This window comes from Apodemus sylvaticus, chromosome 21 (assembly GCF_947179515.1).
Source record: "Apodemus sylvaticus chromosome 21, mApoSyl1.1, whole genome shotgun sequence".
In the NCBI taxonomy this organism is placed as follows: domain Eukaryota; kingdom Metazoa; phylum Chordata; class Mammalia; order Rodentia; family Muridae; genus Apodemus; species Apodemus sylvaticus.
The window spans coordinates 35,000,991-35,023,683 of NC_067492.1; the positions used below are offsets into that span (position 1 = coordinate 35,000,991).

General features: G+C 42.8%; 1 protein-coding gene across 4 annotated transcripts in view; it reads left to right on the forward strand.

The window, feature by feature from the left end:
• Csnk2a2 (casein kinase 2 alpha 2) overlaps positions 1 to 22,233 on the forward strand; it is a 37,457-nt gene extending 15,224 nt beyond the window's left edge. For 3 of the 4 annotated variants that reach the window (XM_052166224.1, XM_052166221.1, XM_052166223.1), the window contains 8 exons: positions 6,920 to 6,979; positions 10,548 to 10,631; positions 11,384 to 11,494; positions 12,034 to 12,135; positions 14,339 to 14,439; positions 14,806 to 14,954; positions 16,710 to 16,803; positions 21,793 to 22,233. In XM_052166224.1, coding sequence (XP_052022184.1) covers positions 6,962 to 6,979; positions 10,548 to 10,631; positions 11,384 to 11,494; positions 12,034 to 12,135; positions 14,339 to 14,439; positions 14,806 to 14,954; positions 16,710 to 16,786 — 642 coding nt within the window. In that variant the 5' untranslated portion in view covers positions 6,920 to 6,961 and the 3' untranslated portion in view covers positions 16,787 to 16,803; positions 21,793 to 22,233. The remainder of the gene's footprint in view (positions 1 to 6,919; positions 6,980 to 10,547; positions 10,632 to 11,383; positions 11,495 to 12,033; positions 12,136 to 14,338; positions 14,440 to 14,805; positions 14,955 to 16,709; positions 16,804 to 21,792) is intronic. The other variant, XM_052166222.1, reaches the window with a different exon arrangement.
• The last annotated feature ends 460 nt before the right edge of the window (positions 22,234 to 22,693 follow it).

Genomic DNA, 22,693 nt, shown 5'->3' on the forward strand with positions numbered 1-22,693 from the left:
GCTAAACTCAGAGATCCTCCTGCCTCAGCTTACAGAGTACTGAGATGTACTCAGGGTAAGGCACTCTGCTCAGCTGAAGCATTCATTTAAGAGAATGTTTAAAACATTTGAATGATTTCTGAAGCACTCTTCAGGCTTTCCTGGAATTCATCATAGCCTTTATTTCTGCCTCAGTTTCCTGACCACTGCGGTTATAAAACTAAACAGCCATGTGCAGCTTTAAACTTGGTTCATGGGTTTATTTTATTGTGTTTATTCATGGAGCCTACTAATAAGGTTTCTTGTGTCATACAAAAGACATACAAAAAAGACATACAAAAAGAAAACATATCTTAGAACACAGTTTGAAAACAGTACAAAAACAAAAATAGTAATGTTAATTTCCAATGTTCTGAGAGGAATTGTGCGTGAGTACAACTCTCTGGCAAGGAATCAGACACTTGTGAATTGTTGAGGGAAAGGCTAGAGATGAAACCATCTTGTCAGACACTGGGTCCAGCATTTGTGTTGCAGCTGAAATGAAAGAACCTTATTTGCACATGTAATATTAGCTAATCTCTCTTAAGGGTTTCTAATGAAAACTAAAGGAATACGTTTACTTAAAATAAAGTAGTAAATTTTATACCTTTCCAGTATGTAACAAGTGTTTTTATTAAAACTCCTCTACAGGTAAAATCAATAACCCGCATGTTGTGTTTCTCAGAGGTGGTATTTGCCGGGTTCTGTAGGGAGTTAACACATTATAATGTCCTGGGAAGCCTGTTTCTCTGGGATCTGAACTTTTAAGGAAGGTGTTCTGAAGATAATCTTTTAAAGAATATTTTTTGAAAGATGTACTTTTAAAGAAATCATGGGAATCAGCCATTTTTCAAAGTTGCATATTTGAGAACATCTTTTATTCTCTTCACTCACATCTTGACTGTAATTCTGTTGAATTCCTGATCTCTTCTGTTTTGAAGAGTTTGTTACAGTGTTAGCACTGGTTCCATTCCTGTTCAATCTAAAGATTTCTTTCCATTTTCTGGAAGTGTTTAAGAACTTCTCTTTATTCCAGTCTTCTGAACGTTCAAGCGTGTACATTCCTGTGGGCACCTTTCATCCTTTGTTCTGGATTCCTGCTGAGCTTTTTCCATCTGAAAGCTCATGGCTTTCCATCTTTTCAGTGTTCTTTGATTTCTCCCCATTTCTTGTTCTCACTGTCTAGATATAATTCAAATGTTAGACCTTGTATTTTAGAGTCCATTTCGGTCTCTGAATTTTTAAAAATAGTGTTCTATTCTCTTATACTTTATGTAATATCTATTTCCTCATAGAGAATCTTTGCATCTTCTTGCTGTGCCATTCATCTATTTTTTTTTTCACAGTTGCGTTGTCTCTGGTGGTTGCTGCTACTGTGGAGTAATGCTCTAAAAGGCAGTGACCTCCTGTCTTGAGGCTACCATGGCTGTTGGGTCTTATTGGTCTCCAGCTGAGAGCTTTAGGTCTCCTGCAGATTTCAGGGATGTTGGTGTGCTAGCTCACACTCCTGCTTTCAGCTTGCTGTTTGCTCTCTTTCAGACCTAACTGTGTCTGTCCATTTCTGGACCTATCTGTGCTTCTTAGTTTGGAACTGTGTGGGCTCCTCACTGTTTGCCTGAATGTTCAGCTTTCGAAGTCTGTAGTGTCCATGAACATGCTTCCTGGCTTCAAACTGGTGTTTCACTCCCAGTTCTGGACTCAATCCTCTAACCTTAGAGAACCTTCAGGTGAAGGAGAGAGATGGGAATCCCTTTTGAACACTAAGCCAAGCTATTGGTCAGCCTAAAAGAACACTAAATATCAGGTAGCATGTGGACGTTGGAGGGGCAAATGACTGCTCTTAGATGTCTTCTAAGTAGGGTGGCAGGTCACCAATTGGCAATCTTCTCATCTTTATATCCTTAAGAATGATTTTTTATTTTTTGCTGTGTGTGTCTTAATGGGAAGGTTTGCTTTTCCTTTTTATTTGTTTGTTTGTTTGTTTGTTTGTTTTCAAGACAGGGTTTCTTTGTGTAGCTCGGGCTGTCCTAGAACTCACTCTGTAGACCAGGCTGGCTGATTTTCCTTTTCATCATTTCCCTTTTACTGTGAAGTGTATTAAAAAATGGCTTTAATAACTGTACTATACAGAGAATATTTGTCCTGGCTGGGTGACACGTCAGTGCCATGGGTTCTACAATTGCTTGGTGACCGGTGTTCGCTTAGCACCACATTTGGGTGTTGCATGTAAGGTATTTACATTGCAATTTATAACAGCAGCATAAGTGCATTAGGAAGAAGCAGAAGAATTTTATGGTTGGGGTCATCACAACATGAGGAACTGTATTAAAAGGCTACAGCCCTAACCAGGAAGGTAGGGAGCCACTGCCTCAGGGGCATCATGGCCTGGCCTAGGATTCAAAGAAGGAAGACTCCTGATTTTCTGTAGAAAGTTTATAGGATGGTTTGGGAGAGGAGCATACCATATCATGGAGGTTTTCAACTATTTAAAGTCTTGACTAAGCTGATATGGTGGTACATGCTATTAATCTTAACCACATGGGAAGGAGAGACAGGTAGGTCTCTGTCTGATGCCATCCAGGACTACATGCATAGTAAGACCCTGTCTCAAAAGGTGTGAACTTAGCATTGTGGTCTGTGGCTCTGAAAGACAGATGGATTTTGGCCAGATGTTGTGGCTGGGGCCTCTAATCCCAGCACTCAAAAGGCAGAAGACAAAGGGAGTTTGGGGTTAGCCTGGACTACATGAAACCCTTTTTAAAAATGAAGTAAAATAAAAAATACCCCCCAAACAAAACCATGGATGAATTTTATGTTTAGACTTGAGTCTAAGAACCAAGATATTTCATTATGCTGATGCATTTCATCATGTTCAGGCAAGATTCTAAAAGCTAAAGATTACCTGACAGGAGGAACATTTTGGGTCCCAAGTAGCTCAGATACCCAGCTCTTGTAGTGCTGGCTCTTTGGAACTTGCTGGTGTTCACTGATTCTAATGTGGGTCATGTTTTGACCATGATGGTTAGTGCTCTGTGACCTTAATCATTTTTCCCTGGTGTTTGATTTCATGGTAGAGGTACTAGTTTGATTAGTTGTTCCTTTAAAACCACAAGCTGTTTCCTTTTTTAAAAAGATTTACTTATTATATGTAAGTACACTATAGCAGTCTTCAGACACTCCAGAAGAGGGCGTCAGATCTTTTTACACATGGTTGTGAGCCACCATATGGTTGCTGGAATTTGAACTCAGGACATTCGGAAGAGAGAGTAGTACTAAGAGAGTAGTTGGTGCTCTTAACTGCTGAGCCATCTCTCCAGCCATGTCAACTTTTTTTAATGGCAAAGTCTCTAAGAGTGACCACTTACCAGCATACACCTCAGGGTGAAAGTTCTCAAGAGTTGGATATAGTGGCACAAACCTATAATTCCAGTGCTTGGGAGGAGACTGGGAGAGAATTCTAAATTCAAGGCCAACTTGGGCTACATAGCAAGTTCTAGCTCACCTTGAGCTGCACAGGAAGATCATGTCTCAGAACAAGTGTACAGGAAAAGGTATCTGTTGAGATGTGTCAGTTTTCTGTGCCTTAAGAATGTTATAAGGGCTGGAGAGTGGTTAAGAGCACTGACTGCTCTCCCAGAGTTTCCGAGTTCAATTCCATCTGCATTCATGCATAGGAATAAGTGCGGCCCAGCGTGGCCACTTTGCATAGGAGACCTCAGGCCTAGTAGTTATCAAATTGCAGTGTCCTCCATTCTCGTGTTCAGACTTGGGGTTTGTTTTAAAAGCCCAAGATAGATACATTCAACCAGGCTTCTTAGATGACTCCTGTAGTAGAGCTGACTTCAGGGAATCGTGAGGGTGTGTGGTTGAAGCTTTGCAGCTGAAATGGAATGGGAAAGAGTTTTTTTTCCTTACTTTATTACATTTAGTGTGCATACATGCATATACATGTGTCATAATGTGTGTGGGAAATTGTACTTGCAGGATTCAGTCCTTTTGTGTCCATATGGGTCCTAGGGATCTTACTCAGGTCTTTGGGTGTGGCAGCAAATGCCTTTACTTGAGAGCTCATAATCTTCCAGGAAACAGAAGCTTGGCTTGTTTTTGATAAGTCTCTTTATGTAAATGTGCAAACTGTTTACTTCCTGCCAGCATTCTGTAGTTGCTTGGTTAATATTCCCCACATAGCTGGAAGGAAAGTGTCGTTCTTACAGAGTTTTTCTTTCTAATTTCCCATGGACTCTGATCTTGTAAGATAGGTTCCTTTTTCTTCCACTAACTGGCAAGTGTAAAAGCAAATGTGGAGGAGCCTAGACCTGCTAGATGTCCTGCTGTATGAGGACTTGGCTTGAGGGGTTGGTATAGAAAATGGGTGTAGGTTACAGCTGTGCAGTGGATCATGGCATAGTTTATTTGGGAAAGTGGGGAGAGTTCAGAGATCCCAAGTCACCAGGGTAGTGCCCACCATCAGCTGAGGGCACCTGTTTCCCTCACATGCATACATAGCCAGGCGACAGCACCATGGAGCTCTGGGCAGGAAACAGGCTTGTGTACACAACAGTGTCCAGACTGCTGCCAGGGCCTGGTGCCAATTCTGGGGCCACTGAGAATCTCACTGTCAGGTATTTACATTGCAATTTATAACAGCAGCATAAGTACATTTAGGAAGAAGCAGAAGAATTTTTATGGTTGGGGTCATCACAACATGAGGAACTGTATTAAAGGGCTGCAGCCCTAACCAGGAAGGTAGGGAACCACTGCCTCAGGGGGATCATGGCCTGGCCTAGGATTCAAAGAAGGGAGACTCCTGATTTTCTGTAGAAAGTTGATAGGATGGTTTGGGAGAGGAGCACTGGAAAGGGACAATGGAGGACAGATACATGTTGGTGTCTTCAGAGAGGGTGGTTCTTGGAGTCTGCAGTGGGGATTGTAGTGAAGAGAGGGTGGTTCTTGGAGTCTGCAGTGGGGATTGTAGCAACAACTATTAAAGGAAGCCAGGTTCCCCAGAGAGGCCTTAATTAGAATAGAAACCCAGGTGGCTACTTGGCCCAGATAGATGAAGTTTAAACCTTTCCCACCAAGAATTCCTGGGGGAAAAGGTCAAGGTGAGTGTTGGCTCTCCATTCAGGGCTTTATATTATGATTTGTATACAATACATGATATAAGAAAAGCATTTTATTGATTAAAAGTTCAAATAAAAGAAGCCAATTGGTTTTCTGGAAATAAAAATCCTAGCACTCAACCTGGCGGTGGTGGCAAATGCCTGTAATCCCGGCACTCTGGGAGGCAGAGGCAGGTGAATTTCTGAGTTTGAGGCCAGCCTGGTCTACAGAGTGAATTCCAGGACAGCCAGGGCTATACCAAGGAACAAAAAACACAAAACAAAAAATCCTAGCACTCTGAGAGTTTGTGAATTTGGTGTTTTTTCTGGGTTATTTATTTTAGTACAGCCTGTAGTATTGATCTGTCTCACACAAGTTGGTATCTAATGCTTAGACCTGCACATCCTGGTTGCAAGTTGTGGCCAAGTAGTAGATAAGAAACCTGCTTTGAAGCACAAGTCTGGGAAGACAGAGACCTTGGGTTTGGTCGTTAGGAGGCTGAAAGTCCCTGGCAGAAACGGTGAGTGAGTATGCTTGAGAACAGCTCAACTCTCAAGGGCGGTCCAGGGTTGAGCCCCTAGCAACACAGGAGCTTGTGGGCCTGAGCCAGCAGCTGTCTGAGGCCAATAGAGGTACACATTCCTACTGTGCTGGATGGGCTAGTTCATTCTTCCCTACAGGCCAAAGGGGTGGGGGGATGGGGGGGCTTTCTTCTACATCTGGGCTTGGAAAACACCTTTTGTTGTAATTTTTGCCAATAAGCTGTTTTATTTTCCTCTTTATAGAATTACAGTGTCGTATCCATTCTGTACTCCTTGAAGGGAATATGATATGTGCCTCTCTTCTAATAGAGTAAAAGTTTAAAGCCATTCCAACTGACTTGATTTGTAGAAAGTGCTACCTACATTGACAGAAAGGAGACTTACTTAGAACTGATTATCAAAGGTGCATAGTATCTGACTTGGCTTGGGGAACTTTAATGATCCTGGTATTCTTCTCTAAGAAATTGAAATTTATTTCAAACTCCCATGAGGTCAATCTCTGAATTATCAGTAATGAAAGTTTCCATGAGCATGTTACTTGTGGTCATGTTTGACATTGCTGTCTTTATTTTTTAAATGCCCGATTTTATAAATCTTTTCTGCAAAATCAGGTATTGCTTGTGAAATCTTTCCCCCTCCCCCCCCAGCCTGGAGTTGTTTGGAGAACATAGGGTTTTTGTTTTTTTTTTTTTTTTTTTTGAAAATCTCCAAATATCTCATTTTTCTTGTTTCTTTTACAAACTGTTTTATTCTCCTAACACTCCAGGAGTAGTTCTGCTGTGTGTGGTAGGCGCAGCTTGCTGTGCAGTAGATTTGTGCACAGTTCAACAACTTGGACCTCACAGCAGTGTGGCCATGGTTATTGAGATTTTTCATGGAACACATTATTGAAGTGTTTCCTCTCCAGAACTCCTTCCTTTCCCTATTCTCTCTTGAAGGTAGAAATGTTCGACTCTTTGTCTTTGCCATTCCAGGTCAGGCAGTGAACTCCTGGGTGTCCGTAACTTAGGCACTAAGTTTGCAGAGGAAGGGCAGGGTTTAGAATATCAGAATATAGAAAAGAAAAAAAAGCTGAGCGGTCATGGCGCCCGCCTTTAATCCCAGCACATGGGAGGCAGAGGCAGGCAGATTTAAGAGTTAAGGACAGCCAGGACTACACCGAGAAACCCTGCCAGGAAAAAAAACAAAAAACAAAAATAAAATAGCAGAATACAGTCAGACTAAATTAACTCTCTGCTTTCTGAAATCTGTTTCAGCAACTCTACCAGATCCTGACTGACTTTGATATCCGGTTTTATATGTATGAACTACTTAAAGTAAGTGGCATTTGTTAGTGGTGCTTTTTTCCATAGGCTTGTGTTTTTTAGATTTTAATAATATAGAGAATTTAAGCAGAATATTTCATAATAGAGAACTTAGTGAGACTTAAGTTCTGATGAGAATCCTGTTAGACCTCACAGATTTTCAATAAAACTTGGAAGATTGGCCAAACAAGGACTGCAGGGCCATTATGCAAAGTTGTCAAGCCCTTGTGTATGGCTCCTGTTGGCACTTGGAGTTTTTTCTTTGCCAGTTCATTAATCCTGGTTTTCTCTATGACAAGTGACCTCAGACTTTTTTAAAATGCCTTTTCATTCCTTATAATTTCATGAGGTGGCCTGGTACCTTTTTTAAAAAAGGAGTCAAGTCTACCTGACTTGATGAGTCTAGGTTGGGCTCATTCATGTCCCTGTGTGATGTAGGCTGGGGTTGCTGGTAATAATAGTTGAGGTCCTGTCTTCCATGTAACAGTAGAGAGTGGGACCCCAGCGTGCAGCCTGCCATAGTTAGTCCGGGAGTCGGCCCTCAGCTTCAGTATGTTTTGCTGAATTGGTTGATGCAAAATTTGTTTATTGATTGGGATTTGGGGGTGGGGAGGTAATTGGTTTTTTAGTTTTTTAAGGCAGGGTTTTTCTCCTGGAACTCCCTCTGTAGACCAGGTTCCAGGGTATCCTCAAACTCTGAGAGATCTGTCTACCTCCACCTCCACCTCCTGATGCTGGCATCAAAGCCAATTGCCACCACCTGGCAGTGACTATTTCTTGATGGAAAAGTCATAAAGAGCGATGTGTATGCATAATTGGCAGATATTTTGCAGCCCTTTTCTTTTTTTTTTTTTCAAACTGTCTTTTAACATGCCTTTCTTGTATGAGAGTATCTGCACCTCACCTACACTAACTAGTGTGAGCAAGAGAGAAGTGATGGTTGAACCTTCTAAGTGACTTACAAATATCAAGTACTATAAAATAGAATCATTATCAATTAAAGAATGCATGCTTTCATTTGTCTTGATGGACACTGCAGTAAAGCACTGTGAACCAGTCTTGTGTACCTTTTAGGGTAATAGATAACTAAGAACCTAATAACTGTAAAGTCCCCCCAGAGGTGCATCATAAATACAGAATTGGCCAACATGGTGGCACATAACTTTAATCCCAGCACTTGTGAGCTAGAGGTAGGCAGATCTCTTGAGTTCAGTGCTTGTGAACAGCAATTAAGAAAATTGCCAGAGCCTGGCAGTGGTGGTACATGCCTTTAATCCCAGCACTTGGGAGGCAGAGGCAGGTGAATTTCTGAGTTCGAGGCCAGCCTGGTCTATAGAGTGAGTTCCAGGACAGCCAGGGATACACAGAGAAACCATGTTTCCAAAAAACCAAAAAACAAGCAAACAAACAAAGAAGATGGGATTTATATGGGAACTGAAAAACATTGCTCAAACAAAATACAAGATTGAAGCAAGGCTGGACATGGGGAGTAGACATTTGTGCAGATCTGGCTTCCTGGAATGAATTATTCTTGAGTGACCGAATGCCTGTCACTAGAGCCAGGATGCTGGGCTTAGACTTCTCTAGTGTCTGTTGAGCTTGTGTTAGTAAGGATACACTGCTCGTCCTGGCCCACCTTTCCTGTGGAAGGAAGTTGGAAGCAGTTGGATGACTTTTGCATACTGTGAACATCAAGCTGTCCTTTCCTAGAGGTCTTCCCAGAACCCCCTGCATGCACTAGGAGAACCACTGTCCTTCTCAAGAGCTCATTGAAGTCAGCTTTCAAATCTTGGATTTTTAGCTAGCACAAGCTAGATGAAGACAAAACCTAGCATGCCTGCGTCAGTGCTGGTGGCCATTGATGGCAGTGATCTATCTGTACTGCTGATGAGGCAAAGAATCCCAGTGGACACTTGAAAATAGATCTTTCATGTCTGTGAGCAGAAGCTGTAGCAGATACTAAAACTGAAGTACCCCTCAGGGAATGCACAGGCATGCTATTAACCCACAGTGTCTAGCCAGTGGACTCTGACAATAACTAATCTTGCTTTTTTTTTTTTTTTGAGGGGGGGGGCTCAGCCCTTGATTCCATCGTGTATTTTTCATATCCCAGGTATTGTCTGAATTAGATCTTTGACAAAGGCTAGATAAAATTTAAGAAATCAACATTTTCTCATAGAAAATAGGACATATATAATCTTGATGAAAATGTAGAAGAAACTGAAGCTGAAGGCAGTGGGTGACTGCTCATTGACTACCCCTACCTGCCATGCTTCATGTGATTGGATTCAGATTTAGGGTTGTGTGCCCTCACAAACCCTAGTTTCATTAGGCAGCTGCAGAGATGGATATGGGTGGGAACTATAAAATTCTGGGTAAACAAATACCAGTTGAAAGAAGGTACAAGAGCACATTGTAGTCTTGCTACATCTACTGTAAAGCCAAACAAACAAACAAACAAAAACAATGGAAATAGGACATAGGTAAAGTAAATCAATCTTCCCATGGTATTAGATTGTAAAGCCTGCGGTGAGATGTTCTTAGATCTATGGTAGCTATTTAAATTAAGCAAAACTAAGAATTCTGTTATCTGTATTGACTCTGAGGCCAGCCTGGGTATAGAAACAACAGAGAGTAACCGAACTGAACTGTGTAACATTCAAAAGGAAAAAGGCATATTACTACAAATTTAAATATTTTAAAGATAAAAGATTTAAATCAACATTTCTTCAAAGGCAACATATAGACTGACCAATGAGCACATGACAAATACTTTGTTTTATCACTAATAAGGAAATTCAAGTCAGAAACACATTAAGATACTACTTTAACCCACTTGAATAGCTGTTTTTAAATAAGGATGTGACAGGTGTTGGCCAGTGTGTAGAAAACCTGGAACCATCATTTGTTGGCCAAAAGTAGAAACAAGGCCAGTGCAACAAACTAATACGTTCATAAAATTATTCAATCTCAAAAAGGAAAGAAAGTAGACAAAGAATCATGCCATTTGGAATTTTCAGCCAGAAGAAAGTCTCGAAGTCAGAGATAGCAGATCCAGCTGTAGCTGGAAGTCACTTGGCATGGGACTTAGGTCCGTAGAGTTGTGAAGTGTGGTAGCAATGGTTACAGGGTTTTCACTTACTAAACTAATGATTACAGGCTTTCAGCACATAAAAGCCTGTTATAGTGATTCTATTACAGAAAGTAATTTCTCTTAGAATTGTAATGTTGGTTCTTAAAAGCTAAGTGGCTCCAGTTTTATGTTTAAATAAAATGTAAATGCTTCTTAGTCTAGAAAACTCACATGCTTAAGTCTGTCTTATTGAAAGATATATTAGGATGTTATTCTTCAAGTCCCACACTCTGGTTCTCATTCCCTTTTTAAAGAAACCTTCAGCCTCCTTTTTACTGAGTGCTAGCTGTAGTGTCCACAGAGAGCATTTTTTTTTTCTCTTAAAGGCAGTAAGCTGTCTTTTTTGAGACTCTCTATACGAGTTAAAGTGTCACAGAATAATAATGTGTTTGTATTGGGGCCGGTAAAGGGTTTGCTTACTTTTCTCTGTGCTTTCTTATCTACTAGGCTCTGGATTACTGCCACAGCAAGGGAATCATGCACAGGGATGTGAAACCTCACAATGTCATGATAGATCACCAACAAAAAAAGGTACCAATCCAGCCAGGCAGCACCAAACCTTGCTGAAGGCTTAGGGAAGACCTAAACATTGTCCAATAGCATTGTGGTATCTGTAGACAGGATGCTGTCTCTACTGTCTGTAGACCATGCTGATTTCCTTTTGTAGACTGCATTACTGTGACTTCTCTAGTCTCCTCTAGTTTCCTGATTAGTTCCTACCAGGAAAGTACATGGTGACCATGACTGTAGTCACTGGTTTTATTTTAGTTCTAGTATTCAAAGGGCCTTAGGAAGAAACTACAGCAGTGGTTTCTACTTCACTTCTTCATGGTCATTCAGTCCAACTAGCACTAAGAAGTACACTTTGGTCCTTCCAACTCTGGCTGTCACGGCCAGTGCTAGTTTAATAACCAGTTAGAGCAGTGTCCAGTGCTTCTGCCTGGAGGGGGCCATGCATGTCCTTCAGTTTCATGCATGTCCTGCTCATTTTAAGAGCAGGAGTGATAGGGGAGCGTGTTCCATATATAAGTAGCATGGAGGAAGAAAAGAGGCTCAGTTCTGATCTGGAGAGAGCAAAAGGCCAGGGTAACTTAAAGAGAAAAAACTCAAAAACATTCCAAGTACTCTGCTCCAGAAATGATTTCATCTGCAGTTTTTGAAGTATAGTCTTCCATTGTTACAATATATGTGGTCAAATACCTGTTGTAGATATGTGCTCGCCACAGGCATTGGCATCTCCAAGTGCATCTTTCATAGTCTGTTTTGTCTTGTCTTTCTCATAGCTCCGACTGATTGATTGGGGTCTGGCAGAGTTCTATCATCCTGCTCAGGAGTACAATGTTCGAGTGGCCTCGAGGTACTTCAAGGGACCAGAGCTCCTTGTGGACTATCAGGTGAACGTGTCAGTGAAGCTGCCCTGCGCTACTTTTATATTTCCTTAGGGGACGTTCCTGGTTTGCTATGTAGTCAATATGAATACATACAAAACTCAGTTATAATTCTACTATATAAAGTTTTTTTTTCAGCTATATTAAGGGTGGGTTTTGTTTTTTTTTATTATGTATATATAAGCCTACTTGTGCCACAGCCCACAGGTGAGGGTTAGAAGGCAGCTTGCAAGAGGAGTTCTCACTCTCCACCATGTTGGTTCTTAGCATAAGGATTAGGTTGATGTGGTTGGCAGCCTCAGGTTACTAGCTAAGCCTCTTGCTCACCCCCCACCATCCCCTTTTTTAAGGGACGAGTGACTTCTAGTTATAAAATAACTGCAGAAAGATGAGAATGGAGTTTGCCTAATGTGTATAAGGCCCTAGTACCTCAGAAATAAGGGCTAATCTTCAGTAGTCAGATGAGTACTAGAAACTCGATCAGTACAAAGAAAGGGCTTCTTTCTAACCATCCTTGACTAATCAGCCATCCTTACTGCCTTCAGATGTATGATTACAGCTTGGATATGTGGAGCTTGGGCTGTATGTTAGCGAGCATGATATTCCGAAAGGAACCATTCTTCCATGGGCAGGACAACTATGACCAGGTGAGCAGATTGGCCACTATTATGTCACAAGTGCTAGAGATATAGCATATGAGCCATGAACGTTATTCACTGTATATGGGCTGCCATGTAAGCTGTTGAGTTGTTCAGAATTGTGTCTGTGGTACGAGATCCCAAAGCATGCAGACATTTGCTGTCTGTGCTGAACCTTCAAGATGGGTCTAAGACATAAGGTACCTCTTTGTTGCAGCAAATCTCCAAACCCAATAAGCCCAAGCAAAAACTACACAACTCAGTTACAATATTTATAAGCTGTATGCCTAGACTAGGCAGGTTTACCACTACACTGCTCAATCCCCATCTGTGAGAGCCCTTGCTAGCTGCTTCTTCTCCTGGCCACATGGTACCGCTCCATCTTCCATCTCCTCTTCCTCTCTCTCTCATCCTTCCGCTCTGATTCTTCTCAAAAACTTCCAGCCCCACCTTTCCCTTCCACTGCCCAATCACATGCTCTAGCCTTTATTTGAACAGTTAAAATGGAGAGAAAGTTCACATGAAACCACCGAGTACCTGATCCACTCCTCCTTGGGGAAGCCCCTCTTGAGGAAGCAGAGTTAACATTAGAGTACAAAGAGCACCAGGGTGACCCTCAACAACATTTCCCCCTTTTTGTTCAATTAAAAGGCTCTTTTTTTTTCCCCTTAGATATATATTGAGTACAACTATTACAATTATGCAATTTATAAAGTATAAGATATACTTAACACCCAGTTATTCAATTTAGATAAAGCATTCTACCATCTATCCTAAATTAAAAAGCTTATAGTTAGCCAGGCAGTGGTGGCACACGCCTGTAATCCCAGCACTCTGAGAGGCAGAGGCAGGTGGATTTCTGAGTTCGAGGCCAGCCTGGTCTACAGAGTGAGTTCCAGGACAGCCAGGGCTACATACACAGAGAAACCCTGTCTTAAAAAAAAAAAAACCAAAAACAAAAAACCCAAAACCAAAAAAAACAAAAAAAAAAAGACTTATAGTTTTATATCTAAATTATATCCTTGTTTTACCAATTAATACCTTGGTTTATCTTTATCATCTCATCAGCTTGAGTTGGCTATGAAACTATAACTAGTCTTCAACCCCATCAGGAATCCAGGAATGACTTTAATATTACCTGAAAATATAGGAAACACAAAACATAGCTTCCAAAGCTTAACCATTTTGTAGAGACTGCTGACTACCTGGACAGTTCTAATTCCTCAAAATGTTGGCTCATCAGTCTTTAGCCTTCTGGCCAGGATCATCTGACAGACTTTTGTAAAGCAAAAATTTGAAGGACTGCTTACCCTGTCTTGGCAGAGCTATCAGTTTCAGACTATTTCGCATAGTGTGACCTTTTCCTGGACAGTATTTTTGTCTGTAGATGAATTGAGGCAATTTTTGCCCAGTGATTATCTCACCACGACTGAAGCAATTCTATTGATGTTTAATATTTTCTTTTGTAGTTAGGAGCAGACTAGTTTCTAGTTTGTAATGGCAGTTATTAGAAGGACTGCGTCCAAGCCTTGTATTCGCTCTCTTTTTTGTTTTTTGTTTTTTTTTTCCCAGTCGGGTTTTCTCTGTGTAGCTCTGGCTGTCCTGGAACTCACTTTGTAGACCAGGCTGGCCTTGAACTCAGAAGTCTGCCTGCCTCTGCCTCCCAAGTGCTAGGATTAAAGGCATGCGCCACCACCGCCCGGCTAAGCCTTGTATTCTTGTACAGACATAGTACCTATCAACGAGTAACTATTAATTTTAAATCTAGTATCAATATAAGAAATTTTCATCAATGAAAACCTTAAATCTATATCATTCTATAAATTAAATATCAGTATAAAATTATAACTTCAATTTGCATTAAGTATAAAAATTTCTGTCGATGTAAGATATGGCTATGTTTTGCTTAAGAGTAAATTTGATATCCTATCCCTATGACAAACCACAATACTTCTTTGCCTAACAAAATCATATCTAGACATTAGATCACAATGTCTCCAAGGATATTAGGATCTAAATTATGTTTACCCTTTAAAAGCAGTTTAGAGACTTCTGTCCTTAAGTCCTTTTCTTTATCCTAGTCTCAGGTCTCTGTTAAGTTCCTAGAGATATGAGTGACATGGAATCTCCTGATTCCCAGGTCTGGCTCAGTGTTCTCTAAGGCTCATGGGAAGCTCTGTGCTTGGTTTGGTCAGATTGTTTTGTTTTTCAGCTTGTTCGAATTGCCAAGGTTCTGGGGACAGATGAGCTATATGGATATCTGAAGAAGTACCACATAGACCTAGATCCACACTTCAATGATATCCTGGGACAGTAAGTAAAAAAGAGGAGGGGGTAGGGATGGGGAGGAAGGAAGGGTGCACTTTGCTCTGTTTCAGTTGGAAGGTTATACAAAATCTAGTATAACCTTTTTCTTTTTTTGGTTTTTTGGATTTGGTTTTTTTTCGAGACAGGGTTTCTCTGTGTAGCCCTGGTTGTCTTGGAACTCACTCTGTAGACCAGGCTGGCCTCAAACTCAGAAATCCACCTGCCTCTGCCTCTCAGAGTGCTGGGATTACAGGCGTGCACCACCACCACCCGGCTCACAGTGCACTCTTCTAAGGGGTCATGATGGTGGGTCTAGTAGAGGAGAATTTTTCATGTTGTTAGTCTCAAGTAATGACTTCCTGTTTTTCTTAGACATTCACGGAAGCGCTGGGAAAATTTTATCCATAGTGAGAACAGACACCTTGTCAGCTCTGAGGCCCTAGATCTTCTCGACAAGCTCCTGCGGTACGACCATCAACAGAGACTGACCGCCAAAGAGGCCATGGAGCACCCATACTTCTGTGAGTTCTTTGGGTTTTGTTGTTTTTTCTTTTTAAGTATTTATTAATTTCATGTCTATAAGAGTATATTGTAGTGTAGCTGTCTTCATACATACTTGAAGAGGGTGTCAGATCCCATTACTGGTGGTTGTGAGCCATGTGCTTGCTAGGAATTGAACTTAGGACCTCTGGAAGAACAGTCAGTGCTCTTAACCACTGTGAGTTATTAACCACTCTCCAGCCCTGTGAGTTATTAAAAGACAAAACTATCACCCTTTTTAAAGATTTATGTATATGAGTACACTGTAGCAGTACTGATGGTTGTCAGCCATCATGTGGTTGCTGGAAATTTGAATTCAGGAGCTCTGCTTGCTCCAGACAGCCGCTCTGGCTCAAGCCTAAAGATTGATTTATTGTTATATCTAAGTACACTGTAGCTGTCTTCAGAAACACCAAAAGAGTGTGTCAGATCTCTTTACGGATGGTTGTAAGCCACCATGTAGTTACTAGGATTTGAATTCAGGATCTTCCAGAAGAGCAGTCAGTGCTCTTAACAGCTGAGCCATCTCTCCATCCTCTTAATGTGTTTCTAAAGGAAGCAATGTGTGAATAAGAGGGTTCTGAGGCGAGGGAACAGGCAGGTGTGGACTCTGCCCTCTGCCATCTTCCACAGAGCATGTGTACTTCTGTACCTGCTTATGGTTTGAGTGTAGTAGTTCTCCCCATTGAGGCTTCATTTATTTATTTATTCATTATGTGTAAGTACACTGTAGCTATCTTTAGACATCAGAAGAGGGTGTCAGACGGATTTCACCAGAAGAGGGTGACGGATGGTTGTGAGCCACCATGTGGGTGCTGGGATTTTGAAATCATGACAACTGAATGTCATTTGTCTAAGAATGCAGTCGATGTTCTTACCCGCAGAGCCATCTTTCCAGCCCACCCATTGAGGTTTCACATACGCTTTACCATGTGTTTGAAGAGCTAGCTTAGTCTAGTCCTGAAGAGGCTGGGAATGGATGAAGCTGGGTAGTGACTTGACTCTTAGTTCACTCTGAATCTTGATGAATTCTGTTCCGTAATGTTTTTGGTGTGTTGTTTGGCCACTGTGTGATTTTTATTTTCTTTTACCTCTGGAGTTTAACTTAATTCCCAATAATATTAACTAATATTGCTGTGGTTTCAAACTTATAGCAGAAGTTTAAGGTAACCAAAAAATGTAAAGGATGTTCTCTTCTGTGCCTTAGACAAATGACATTTAGTTGTCTGCTTTCTAATTTCCAACACAGAGCTGCTTTTGCCCTGTGAGGTAGGCCACTTTAAGGATACTGTTATAGCCCAGTGTGGTGGCACACCTTTAAATCGGCTGCTCAGAAGGTAGTCAGATCTATCAAGGCCAAGCAGGAATACATAGTAAGAGTCTGGGGTTTGTTTGTTTGTTTTTGTTTTTAAAATGAGGTGTACTGATGAATACCTTTAATTCCAGGACTCAAAAGGCAGAAGCAGGTAAATCCCTGAGTCCAAGGCCAGTCTGGACTACAGAATGAGTTCCAGGATAGTTAACCAGGGCTACACACAGAAATCCTGACTCAAAAAGCAAAACCAGTAAAATAGAAAGCAGTACTAGTGTAAAATTCTTTCCTGATCCTGCCTTGATGCCTAGTTTTTCTATGACCTGAGTCCCACATAAATGTCCAGGTAGAAGAAAGGCAGGCTGGCGTTCTCATTGTAGTCTCAGTGCTGGTGCTGATGTGGGGAACCTGTGCTTTCTTGCAGACCCAGTGGTGAAGGAGCAGTCCCAGCCTTGTGCTGAGAACACCGTGCTTTCCAGTGGTCTGACCGCAGCACGATGAAGCCTGGGGAATCGACGGTAATGCAGCACTGATGCTTGCCAATAAAACCAACCAAACAAACAAACAAAAACTTGAAGGAAACTACAGTGTGATAAAAAGAAATTCTAATCATTCCTTCTAAAGGCAAAGAAGAGTAAAGACCTAAAGTCTGTCAAAAGCAAGAAACTCCCCAGTACTAGTCTGTAGGGAGCAGCGCTGTGCAGTGTGGCAGAGTGCATAGTTCAGGATCTGAGGGGACTCTCCCTTTGGAATGCATGGGAGATGAGAAGCTCGGAGTTGTTGTACACATACCTGCGTTTAACAGGATACCGCGGTATCTGTTGAATTACCTGTTCAGTCAACACGCTCTGAATGTCTGACTTCCTATCTATTCCATTGCGGTCTGATTTTCTGTGAGAATTTGGGCTCAAGTTTTAGCAAAAATCAGCAGTCTATTCTGACACACCAGCCTCATTACAAAAAAAGGATTAAAACAGTGACAGTATTTTTTTTAAGCTCTTTTACAAATTCATGTGTTATGTATTTTTTTATGACATGAGCTCTCCAAGAAATGTAGCGCATTCCTGCAGTTTGCTTCTAAGTGTATTCATTTGGAAGCAAACAGCCGTGCTCTCGCCATGTCTGTCCTCTTTAGTGTCAGAAGATGGCACTATAAATCTTGAGATGCCATGAACAGGTCCCAGGCTCATTAGATGTTCCGTGCTGTGTGCATGACTTGGGACTCACCTTTATTGATTTGCCTAACTATTGAATCTTGTTGCCTTTTTTTTTCTTTTTAGCTTTTTTCCCTTCTGCCTTGTAAGGAAAACCTCATCATTTCTCAGCACATCTTTGTGAGGGCACTACTTCAATGCTCCACTTTAAAACAAAAACTATTTTTGTTCAGAACCATAGCTAAGCTGGAAAGTTAGTCTTCATGCGGGTCAAGTAGGGAGAAAAATGTTCTATTAGAATTTATTCAGGAAAGACCTCACAGGTGCAAAAAGGACTACCACCATCTTCCCTCTCTTAATCCTGTGATAAACAGGTCTGGCTACAGTCAGGATGATGGGCATTTGCAGCTCTGATAGGTCATACATGAATGTGATGGCAAAGAAGTCTCTTGGATGCAGGCGCTGGCTTGTGGGTAAAGCTGTCCTGTGCCTACTGCAGCTGGCTGGAGAGGGAGGGCCATGGCTTGTGGGGGGAAGTGGGGCTCCTGGAGCAAGTGTCAAAGCTTTATAGATCCACTGTGCTAACTTTAATGTTAGCAAAAGGTAAATTTTGTGGGTTTTTTTTTTTTATAGGGCTGATTTCATTTGTGGGAGGTTGGTCACTGACATGGTTTGCCGGCCAGTCCCCTCCTTGGCTGCAGCCACACCTCAACACTGGGGACCTAACATGCTTGAGATATCCACATCACACTTAGGTTTCTTCAGGAACTATTTAATAATGCCATACATTTTTATAAAGTTAGATTGTTTGTTTGAAACATCTGTTTACATTCCAAATTCCAATAAACTTGTATTGGTATTGGTAGCAGGTCCATTTCTAAATGCAGATTCTATTTTGTCGTTTGGTTTATGGGAACTTAAAAGGCAAATGTAACTCTTCTCTTGATAGTGCGGAGTTGAGCTTATAGATTAAGATCTTGGGCCGGTGGCATGGCAGGGAAAGGCGTTCGCACCAAGGCTGATGACCTGAGCTCAGCCCCAACTGCGTGGTAGAGGGAGAAGCTACTCCGAGTCGTCCTCTCCCTCGCCTGTGCTGTGGCATGTAAACACAAACATAATAAATAAATAAAGTTTTTAAAATGTTAAGCTCCTTATGAACCAGGACATCCATTCGGCTAAGGCTTTCATAGAGCTGCGCCTCCTCGAGTTGCACCTTGTGTTTCCACGGATATATTTGTTTTTCCTGAGAACATGGAAACATAACATGGCCAAGACATGACCTGTGTTAACATGTCAATTAGCAATCCTTAAGTATGGGGGATCACCACGTGTGTTCTCATGTCACCAAAGGCAGTCTGCAGCCTTGGTGAGCTTTCTGTTCTCTGACCCCAGCTGTTTGATGACCCAAGTTCCTCTTTCCTCTCTCTCTAAATTGTTCAAGACCTTGTCAGAGAGTCTCAACTAAGCAGTAATCCCACCTCTTTGCCTTGGGTCTTCCAGAGATAGTCCAAACATCTGGGAAAAGAGTTGGCCATATTCCCCTACCCTTCCCCCCAAGCCCTGGTGTGAGTGTGAGTGACACAGCCCAGTGGGGCACATATGCAGCAGTGACTGCTCTCCACCTCTCTCCACCTTGGGCTTGAAACGCTCCCTCTGGGTTTGTACTTGATGCTTAGGCTATCATTTCCCAAGTTGCAGTATCTAGTGGACCTGTTTTGCCTGTCTCCAAATCCACCTTGATATATATGTATACCATCTACACCTTGGTCCTGCCCCCTGGAGGTTTCCCTGGGTTTTTAAGAGTGTATGAGTAGGGGTGGGAGTCTAGTCTCAGATTCAAGCTAAGCTAGTAATTTTATCCACCCAATATCCTTTTCAGTGAATGTATTCTTTTTAAACTCATCTCAGTAATTCTCATTTGTTTCATTACCGTATTATAGGTTAAAAGTGCCTATGACAAGACTTAATTATTTCCTAATGAAAAGCAAAAAAACAAAAACACAAAAACCTGTGGGGAACAGGGTTGTGTTGTACTGTCACCTCAGGTATGCCTGTGCCTGTGTGGAAGAGCGTGCACCTGGGGTGGGTAAGAAGCAGCTGCAGGGCTCAGTTCAAATCAGTCTCTGCTTGGAATCTACTGCAAGGTTGGCTGGACTAAAAGCCATGCTGAGAATGACAGTTTATAGTGGTGACAGTTTGTTCTTTTCAGGCTCCAGTCAGCTGACCTGCTCCTGCCCTTACAGGTGGCTGGGAGGCAGCCGTTGCCTGTGGAATGAGGGCATGGATTCCTGAGGCTTGACCTAGAAGAGCAGAGCACCCAGCCAGGCCTCGTGGACCTTACCTAACTAACACGTCCATGCTTAGGGCACATGGGTTCCCTGGTGCAAAGGAAGGGACTTTCAGTCCCACTATGAGAGAAAGGAGCTGAGTCCCCGAAGCTTAGAAAGGTAGCTGTTGGGCACAGGTGAAAAGATCCAGTAAGGAAAGTGTTGTAAAGGTGAAAGGTGAGCCTTAAGATCTCAGACTTCTAAGGATGAAACTAGGGCACACCAAGTTCCTGTTGCAAATGCCTAGAGAGGACATTGCCCCTGGCTTGGGTCCAGTGGCCCCTGAGAGGTAGTTGCCAAGGGCCTCAGAGAAACAATCTAGGTTCTCCAGGAGCATGCCATTATGTCAGCAGAGCTACTTGGGGGACAGAAGGCATAGAAAGAGTTTATATGTACACTGAGATAAATGCAGGAGCCCAGTTAACTGTTTTTGTTAACACCAGGTCAGATTCCTAGACGCCCACAGGGAAGGGAAGGAGAGCTGGTTGCAGAGTGCCAGTCCTTTGGAAAGCAAAAGCAAGCAGGTCTCTGGAGCACACAGGAGCCTGAGCTTGTCAGGGAGCTTTTATCAATTAACTGAAGTCTCTTCTGCCTTTAAAAAATAAGCCCGACTGCAGATAAGGGAGGGAGGGGGCCAGGAGTGCTTGCTTTTGCATGATGGTCTTGGTTGTAGAATCTGGCAAGGTTGGCTTTATACAGCAGACACACACTTTTGTGTCAACCAACAATGTGCTACAAATGTGACACTTGACCCTAAACTGCATGTATTGGGGATTTTTAAAAGGAAAAACTTTGAATCAATAAATTACCAATTTTTCCCACTTGGTGGCTCTTCTTGCTGTAAATGGTGAATTGGGAACAGAACCTTGCTATCCAGTGGCAAGTTTGGATACAATCTTCAAGAACCAAGGAGCCTTCTGTTTGCAGGGCAAAACAGTGTTGTGGTCTTTTCCCAAAGGAACTCTACAAACCCAGTTCCTCGGTGTAGCCCTGGATGACTGATGTGATGCCGTGTCAAATCCCCATTTTCCTAAATAAAATTTATGTTGACAATTGCTAGCCTTCCCAACCAGGAGACAGTGGTTGCTCCGGGTCTTCTCTTGCATTTGGGGCCTTGGGGGGGAGGGGGGACTTGAAGCTTTGAAGACCTGTGGTGGAGGCTTTCACTTTGGTATGGAGATTTCTTTAGGAGTGAGACAAGTGATATCCCTCAAGACCCCAGCTTCTCAGAACTGTCTGGTTGTTACGTGACTTTGACCTTGGGTGTTTGTAAAAGTCCCTCTCCACCAGTACTTATAGCACACGTGTGAGCATGGGCCTGCTGTCACTTGGCTGATGGTACGGGTCTTACATGTATGTAGTTTGTTTCCATAATGGATCCGCAGTGATTGGACCCTTGGACCACAGCTCGAGCTTGGAGGCAGTGTAATTTCCTAACAAGCATGGGCAGCCCTTCCCAGTCTGAGCCAGCTTACTAGACCAAGTGCGCTCCACATTGTGGTCTCTAGAATCTAGTCCCTGGCCTCTCCACCACCTGCCCTACCGTGGTGGCCGTGGATGGAGACCGTGCCAGTCAGCTTAGTTTGAGAGGTGGTTGAAATTAGAACCCACTCGCTGCTCTACCGTGATAGTGGGTTTGGCCTTTTCCCTTAGTAAATACCAAGTTATCTGATTCCTAAACTCAAGACTTCCTCAGTAAATGTATCATTTCTGAGAAACTGTGGGACTGGACCTGTTGTCTGGCTTGCAGGATGGTCACAAGGCATCTGCATAAGCACTACATTTGAAGGTCAGGGCAGAATAAATTGTGACATGTAGCCAGAGTTCCTCTCAGAAGGCCAGGCCATGGCTGTCTCTGTTGGGGTCAAAGAGCAGGAAGAGGCTACTTCAGGCCTGGGCTCATGCCTCGACTGTCCCACCTAGTGTTGTGGAGAAGACAAGCGTGCGCCCTGTCCCAGGTGGCCTGCCTCTCTCTGGCTCAGATTGATTAATGCCCTCTTTCCCCTCCTCCCGTCTCTCTCACCAGGTCTGTTGCGGTTCCTCCCACTTTTCCATAAGCAGAACAAGAACCAAATCAAAACGTCTTAACGCGTGTAGCGAGATCACGTCCCGAGACACAAAATGGTGGCAGGCTTGGCGAACAGGAACTAGACCACCCGAAGGGCAGCCCACCACCGTAAATCAGACCTCACTTCCGAATGTAAAAGGTTCACATGCCTTTGGCTTCCTGTTGACTTCCTCCTGACCCAGAAAGCATGGGAAATGTGAAGGGTATGCAAAAATGGTTGTTGGTTACTGTTGCTCCCCGTGCCCTTGACCCATCCATGGCTGCCTGTCACTCCAGCAAACCCCAAGGACTAGCTGACCACAGACTCCACAGGCGGGATGGGAGCAGCGTATGGCATGATGGGCAGTTACATATTATTTTAAAAGTATATATATTATTGAATAAAACGTTTTAAAAGAAGTGGATGGAGCGTGTTGAGTGAACACAGGGCCATTGAGCAAGACCTGTGGACAGAGGACTGAGTCACCAGTGCCCTTGGGCCAAGCTCTCACTAGAGGGAAGCAGGGCCAGCGCGGCATGCTGCAGGACAGAGTGGAGTGACAGCCTGGCTCGATGCATAGGCTGGGAGAGATGGGCCGAGTCTTGATTGCAACCAGTTGTCCACTCTCACCTCTCCCAAATGAGGAGTGGCTCGGTAGTTGAGGGGGATAAATGCCCCCATGGTGACTTCAGGAGGATGCTGTAAGCCACCCTTTGATGTTTCTCACGCCTCAACATATTGTATTGCCTGCTTAAGCCTTCTGAAGAAATGCCTCAGTCCTGGAGGCAGGGTGAGTCCACTAGCCAATGGGAGGGAGGGGATCACGCCCAAAGATCGTTCTCATCTGCCCGATATCCCCAGGAGAGATCGGGAGAGCAG